The following is a 7,951-nucleotide window of genomic DNA, read 5'->3' as shown; positions in this document are numbered from 1 at the left end:
ATTTAAAAGTAGAATGGGAGGCAGAGCCTTCAGTTTTCAGGCTCCTCTTCTGTGGAACCAGCTTTCAGTTTGGCAAACGGAGGGCGCCCTTACTCCCAGCATGGGCGATAGAAAACCGATCGGTGCCTATGCCATTCCCAAAATGCGCTGGCTGATGTCGGGGCAGCGAACCACGATGCCACCCCGGGAAACCGCCCGTGTCACCCGTATCAAAAGCTGCTACTGGCCATGATGCATTGAGTTTTTCCTTCCAGTCACCTTTCTCACTCACTATGTGTTAATAGACCTCTCCGCATTGAATCACACCTGTTATAATTCTCCGTCTCTCTTCCACAGCATGTCTTATCCTGTTTTCCTTCTGTCACCCCAACCGGTCGCAGCAGATGGCCGCCCCCCGATCAGAAAAAACGTGATTTCAGAATCATAGAAATCCACTCAACACTTTAATGCGCCAATGGAATTTATTTAGTTTGATATTTTTACACAATTATTTGGGTATACCAAATGTGAATTATACAACATGTTTTGTTGGGCCCAAAAATACTACCATAGCTTATGTTGCAGTCAATAAAAGTAACCAGAGGTTGTGTTTCCATAGAATCAGCTGAACAACATGTTTGTTTGTTTTTTAGAAAAAAAAAAACACTTTTATTGGAATTGTTTATTTTAACACATATTTGAAAGGCCACAGCGTCTATTAAAGGACTACAACTCCTGCCCTTCTTGGCTTATGCTGATGGTTGCCGCTGAGTGTGGGAATCTTGTCTAACAGCAGCATACACACAGTCTTGTGTTGACTCTCTCCTCTTCCTGTTCACTCTGTTTACTCTCACTGAGGAGTAATGGACTGTAGCATCAGTCATCATCTGAAATTACAGGTATTTTAGAATTTATGTCATCAACTTCAACTCAAGTAAGATTATTGGAATAGTCAGAAATTACATATGTGCAATATATCTACTACTATTTTAAAAAAACTTGCAAGATTATTCTAATATTTTGCAATATATCTAAGAATTTTTAATAAGCATTTCTATGTGTTGGGTCGATAGGTTTTTGCGCAATGAAATTTTTCAGTAATTTTACTTCTATCAAAGTGGATTTTAAATCAAGTAAGTGCATATTTTCAGCTTTAATTAAAGTCTCTCAGAAGTAAAGATGGGCAGTTTCACGAAATAGGTCTACAAATTGTGGAATAATTTCCAAATAATGTTTCTCAATGTAAAGGGACAAGTCAGAAAATCAATATTGGAGGCTGGTGATTTTCAGGTCTTCAGGTGACACTAGATTAAAAATACAGTCAACACAGTTAAGATGTTCAGTTCTAAAGCCTCCATCTCTAATGGTACGGGTTTGGTTTGTTCTATTAATCCCGTAAATAATTCTACAATTTCATTTGTAAAACTAACTGTATGTGCACCAATTAACTTTATTCCAGCACTTTGTATTGTAACAAATTTAACAAGACATTGTGATATCTTTATTATATGTTGTGGGTATGAAATTGCTAATCTCTTTTCCAAAACCATGCTGCAGAATATATAGTAAAAGCATATTTACCAAATCATTTGATTGGCCCACATTTGACACGTCACATCCAGCATGATTGGTCCCACGTATTTCCCCTAAAGCAATACGATTTGGGGATATGATTGGAATAATAGTGTGGTAACATTAAAACAGAAGTTTTAAGCGATGGATCTTTAGTATTTATTTTTGCAATACAATGTTGTGATATGACAACTTTTGCTTTTCAAACACACATCTACTTCTACAAAGTGAAACATAGGAAAGGGAAGAAGATGACTACAAGTGTTCCACTGAGTGTTTACTCACACAAGAATTGTGTAACAAGGTTATATAAATGCAGTGATTTATTTTTATTGTAATCCTGTGTTTTTGTTGTTGTCCTGGTATGATAAAGTGAAGCAAATATTTGGATCTTAAACATAATTTTAGTTTAAAAATCTATCTTTACACACACACACACACACACACACACACACACACACACACACACACACACACACACACACACACACGCACACACACAGAGTTATGATAAACCCACCTTTGCAATGCTGACAAACATTTATCCCTCTGGGGTACAAAAGAAGAAGCACAATCACAGAAATGCAACAACCTAGCAGAACTCCAAGAATAAGGACAACAGGGCCTAGTCCTGGTCCTACATTAGTCAAAAGAGAGAGAGAGAGACTGTTTAATTTAATATGTGATCATGGAATTCATCAGTTGTTGCAGAAATGTTCTTATAATGATCAATATTCTATTTTTGTAGAGGTAGAGACAGCTTATGATGAGTATTTGTATTCATAGCACAGTATTTGTGCTACTGTTAATGCTTGCGGAAGTTTGGAACATCTATTGAGTCTGCAAAGCATTGGTGACTTTTATGCACTATGCACTATGCTTCTCAACACTCAACAACCCCACACTGTAACTTTATGTGGTTTGCCACTTTGAGGCTTTGTTACTTCCACTGCAATAAAAACATTTATACTGGAGCATGTAGGAGGAAAGAAATTTCACAAACTGTTGTCACTGTGGCATCCTATTACAGTACCATGCTTGAATTCAACAAGTTTGTAAGAACAATCTGGTGTTTCAAAAATGTTTGTGAAGGCAGACTGCATGGAGTGTGCTTTGTTTTTTTGTTTTATGTACCTGTGGCAATTAAAGTGAAATGATAACTATTAAGATTAAACCATTAACCTTAGATAACTCAAAGATTAGAGTTCTGGAAGGCTAGATGAAACGAGCAGTGGTGCATTACATTTGTCTGTACTATGTAACTTGAATAAAGTGTGATATTTAGAGACTATCCCAAGCATTGTGCTGCATGGAATTAATAACATTGCATTACAGTACTTAGTCTGATGTTTCTGATCTCTTAGTAAGTGTTTTATACTTTAATGCAAGATAATTTAAGATTTAAAGACAAGTACAGATACATACGTGTCTCCACCTTAGTTCCTTCACCCAGCAGGATCTCCCCACATGTCACAACAGCACAGTAGTAAGTCCCGATATCGGAGGAGTTCTGTATCGTTTTGGTCAGGCTGTAGACACATCGTCTCTTAAGAGCTTCATCACTGTTGTTCACGAGAGGGTAAATGATGTTTGGAGCAAAACTTTCAGATCCAGCTCTGAACCAGTACGCTCTGTGGTCATCTGGACATTGGAGTGCTTTTTCTTTGTTCTTGGAGAGAACTGAACATTCGAGTGTCACAGAGTCTCCCAGACGAACAGACTCTTTCTCTGGATTTTGTTTCACGTAGACCGATTTCTGATGATTGTGATCTGTGAATTAAGGCAGATGTAATATAAACTTTTTGTAATTGATTAAACTGATTTGCGTCAGTATCACTGAACTGTTCAGACATTGGTACAAAAAGGGAAACATATTACCTTTCACAGCCAAGAATGTGCCATTGCTGAACATCTGTGTATATGTGGTCCGCGTTTGACAGAAATATGTTGCTTCATCCTCTTTGCTGACATTTCTGATAGTAAATATATCTTTGTTCAATGTGAAACGTGAATCTTTAAATGCATCAGATAAAGTTATTTTGTCAAGAATAACAGAAGCAACACTTTGGGGCAAGTGTCCCAGAGACTGCTTATACCAGTGTAAGGATTTGAACTCCTTCTCAGAGACCTCACAGCCAAAAGTAACATTGTCACCAAGGTCAACAACAGTCAAAGAGATCAACTGAGGAACCTCTGTAGTTTGAATCACAGCTGAAGAAGAAAGACAAATAACAACAGAGTTACAACACAAATGGACATAATCAATGCTATTACATTAGAAAGGTTGTTACACAGCCATCACTGAGATGCACGATGGGTTTCATGAACAGTGTAGTGCAAGCAGATGTCTCCCATCATATTTTGCACTTACCTGGTGCGCAAAGAAGAACCAAAGCTGTTATTCTCACAATCATCGTGGTGCAGCACTCTAGTCTCACGCTACTGATCTCATCTTGCCCATATGGAAGGTTTAGTCACAAGGTTATAAAGGAAATCAGTGATTGGCTGAAATGTAGGAAATTACCCCTCCCCCATTCAGCAAACCTTTGATCAATTTTCATTTGATAAAAGACGTCTTATATCAAATGACATAAAAGTATGTCTTTCTTAGTACCTTCTGGTAGCAGTGTGTTATCAGTTCTCAGTGTCTTTATTAAGGCACTTATAAAGGAAGTTATTGTTTTTGTAATTATTAGTTGATTATTGTTAGTCACAAGCTCTGTAAATCTTTAACATCAGAAGATACTACTTTGCCACTTTGTATTAGTATTTAAATGATGGTTTATGTTGTGTCTACCAGCACAAATATAAGGATACAAAGATGCAAAAGTTTCACAAAATCATTTTCACTTCTTTAATTTCACGATTTTTCTATAAAAATCATGAATATACCTGCAGTTGATGTAGGGTCATGTCTGACCGTGCAAACTGTTTATGATCACTTAAAAACAGATTAGAATTAGTTCACGGTGAGTTTTCTTACTTTAGTTTCACTTCTTAAGGTACACACAACCCTGCTGTACCTGTGTTAAGCCCTAAACAGGAAGCTTTCTGACTATATTTGCTCAATTAGGCCAGATATCCACCTGTGATCAAACAATTTTATTAGACACCACAAACTGAGATACAGTAGGGTGGAAAAAGTTCTTGTCACCCTTCCGGATTTCCAATTGTTTTTATGTTTGTCAAACTTATGTGTTTCAGATCAGTAAAAAAAACTTGAAATATTCAACGATATTAAACACAAAATGCAGTTTCTAAATGAAGGCGTTTATTATTAAAGTGGGGAAAAAATCGAAATCTACTTGGCCCTATGTGAATAAGTGAGGAGCAACCACTTTTTCACAGTATGCTTGCTTCTCTAAACAAAACTTCACTGATTTCTTGGATTGAAATCAATGGTTTGAGCCTTCTTGGATTACTAAGCTCAGTCATTCGCTCTAGCAGGTAAAGGAAACAGTGGTGAGCAGTAAAGCTTCTAGAATTGTAGCCTCCATTTCTCCTGTATGTTTCTATTATAGAGTAACTATGGTGATCACTTCTTTTTCTTCTTTTTGGACTGGTTTTCAACTTTGCTTTGTGTTCTTAGTTTCTTGTTCCCACATAAACACTAAAATAAACATTCTATCTATGTCCCTATGAGGTATCCCTCACCCTATTGCTGCTGTTAATGGGTGGGACTGTGGTATTTCATGTCATATACATCAGCGGTCCTTTTTGCGGCACCGATCCGGTTTAATGACAAACAGTATTTTCATGGACCGGCCTTTAAGGTGTCACGGATAAATACAACAAAATAAAATGATACGACCAAGACAAGAACTGTGGTATTTTGTAAATATTATAATAAACACGAATTCAAGCTGCAAAACCTTTTTAAAATGTTGCGCCAACAACATTGAGAGTTGGCACATTTCAGGAGAAGCATTTCCTCTCTGTTTCTTAATGCTCTCTGGTCACCATGGTAACACGTAAACGTTTCTTTCAAAATAAGACACACAACTACAGCACGTGAAAAGACCCAGGTAAACCCAGTTAACGATAAAAACCCTGAAAACCATAAATTTCACACCCGAGCCTCAACTGTACCAAACGACACATCTGTAGCCGGGGGTTGGGGACCCCTGATATACATGTTATGGTGTAACACAAAAGTAATGTGTAATGAATAGCATTCTTAGATATTATATTAGATATTAAATAAAGTACTGCATTACTTTTAATAAAAGTAACAATTAATATATAATACATTACTTTATTTTGAGTATGACCCCAACAGATGGATCAAACTACTGTAACATTAGCGTTTTGATTGTTTAAGTGTCATTAAAATTCTATGAGTGGAGTGTTATTGCTGTCAGCAGTTTGGTGTTTTTAAACCACACCTGACAAACGAGAAACTTTGTCAGGTCTGCACACCTAAACGGTAGCGTAAATAATGCTTTATGGTTTTCTTGGAATATAATAAGTAAGTATTTACTTAAATCATAGATCAACCATAGAGTAATTTTGCCTGACTTTTAAACAAAGTAATTTCTTTAATTTCTTAATTTTGTAATTAATTCTGCTAACTATTAGAAAAAAAAATGCTCTTTGTCATATTAAAAAAGCACACATAAAAGTGTTATTAGTCACTGAGCTAGAGCGTCATATGTACATATCAGAACTTTTTTCTCATATCGTCATTATTTTCTGAAATGCCCATGTCAAATCTTAAGGTAACAGCAAAAAAGAAATTCATGCAGAGACACAACGTCCCCTTGCTAATTTGTGAGTAAATTCAAGAGCATGGCACATTTTCAGCTTTTAACTATAATTAATGTTAAAGACTAATTTGTATTAAGTCTGAATTTCTTTGTGACAATATTTTCCAGCTATGGCTTCAGTTGTCTCCACAAGTCAAGACAACAAAAAGCAAAGTAACATTCAACAGCTTCACTGACAAAAACAACACTTGTGATAGGCCATTTCTTCAGTGGCCAATCACTGAAGCTGTTTACCCAGCACAGATCTCTCTATGAGCCACTATGAGACATAAAGAACCACCTGTCCTCAGACATCCTGGTGAACTTCTATCGTTGCACCATCGAGAGCATCCTGACCAACTGTATAACAGTCTGGTACGGGAACTGCTCTGCCTCGGACCGGAAGGCGTTACAGAGGGTCGTGAAAACTGCCCAGCGCATCGCCGGAGCACCACTTCCTGCCATAAAAGACATCTACAGGAAGCGGTGTCTGAAAAGGGCTGGGAAAATCATCAGAGACCCCAGTCACCCATCACATGGACTCTTCACCCTCCTGCCCTCTGGGCAGCCTCTGTAGAAATTATCCACACCCTCACTTATCTTAACTGCACTACTGTATAGCTCTGTAATAATCATTCTGTACATACGATAATTTTTAACCCTACAACTGTTTACAACTTGCATAGTTCCCATTTCTGTATAGCTGTATATCTCAGATTTCTATAAAGTTATTTCATATTCTGTATAGTTTTTCATATTTATATCCTGTTCATATCCTGTACATAGCTTGTACTCACTACAGCCTGTACATACTTATAGTTATAGAATATTCACAACATACTTGATACCGTGTACATTATAACATACCATAATAGACCCATTTCTGTAATATACTCACATATCTATATTATTGCTAATATATATTGTAATATATCTATATCACTAAAGCACTTCTGGATGGATGCAAACTGCATTTCGTTGCCCTGTACCTGTGCATGTGCAATGACAATAAAGTTGAATTCTATTCTATTCTATTGTATTCTAAAGTGAGAGAAGAGCTACAAAGCACTTAAGCAGGGCTGATTTTATGTTATGTTAGTTTAAACTTGTTATCCTGCCTATGTACACTGAAAAACTGTGTCTGTCTTTCTAATGATTAAACAAAATCAAAACCAGCACCTGCTGCATCTGTAATAAAGTAATATATAGTATGATTTTAATACAAATTTTATTCATGTAATATAACTGTTTCAGTAGCTGTTAATTTAGACAGGCTGAACGTCCATCACTGTGTTACGTGATGGGCATTGGTACTATGGTAAGGATGTCAAACGTACTTTTTTGTTTTTAATTTATCAAATCATTTGAAAAGCCTGCTCTGGGACCAGTGAATGATGAGCGCCTCTCCTCACTTCTTTATAACTGCCAATGAAAAACACCCTACCACAGTTAAGATCACAGAATGACCAAGCAGATCTGAATGTGTGCACATGTCCCTTTATCTCATAACATCTGACAGCTCCTGTTTTGATATGAATATGAGTTATACATGGTGTAGTGTTATGGCAGCTTCCTAAAATAGATAAAACAGCTACCCAAGTAGCTGGAAGGAAAGCCCCTTTGCATTCATGACCTTGTTTGAAAGCCCAGCCACA

At 36.8% G+C, this 7,951-nt stretch overlaps 1 protein-coding gene across 1 annotated transcript; it reads right to left on the bottom strand.

The window, feature by feature from the left end:
- Positions 1 to 728: 728 nt before the first annotated feature.
- LOC146638058 (uncharacterized) lies at positions 729 to 3,965 on the bottom strand. The gene is made up of 6 exons (XM_085359952.1): positions 3,923 to 3,965; positions 3,430 to 3,762; positions 2,977 to 3,321; positions 2,072 to 2,188; positions 1,561 to 1,625; positions 729 to 866 (listed from the first exon to the last, which is right to left on the bottom strand). Exons 1-6 carry the CDS (start codon positions 3,963 to 3,965, stop codon positions 729 to 731), a joined length of 1,041 nt encoding a protein of 346 aa, XP_085216078.1.
- Between the last annotated feature and the right edge of the window lie 3,986 nt (positions 3,966 to 7,951).

This window comes from Diplotaxodon limnothrissa, linkage group LG2 (assembly GCF_057381915.1).
Source record: "Diplotaxodon limnothrissa isolate DT_005_m linkage group LG2, D_limnothrissa_male_GT1.1, whole genome shotgun sequence".
Taxonomy (NCBI): domain Eukaryota; kingdom Metazoa; phylum Chordata; class Actinopteri; order Cichliformes; family Cichlidae; genus Diplotaxodon; species Diplotaxodon limnothrissa.
The sequence above is the reverse complement of the archived record's forward strand: the minus strand, read 5'-3'. Positions and strand labels throughout refer to the sequence as shown.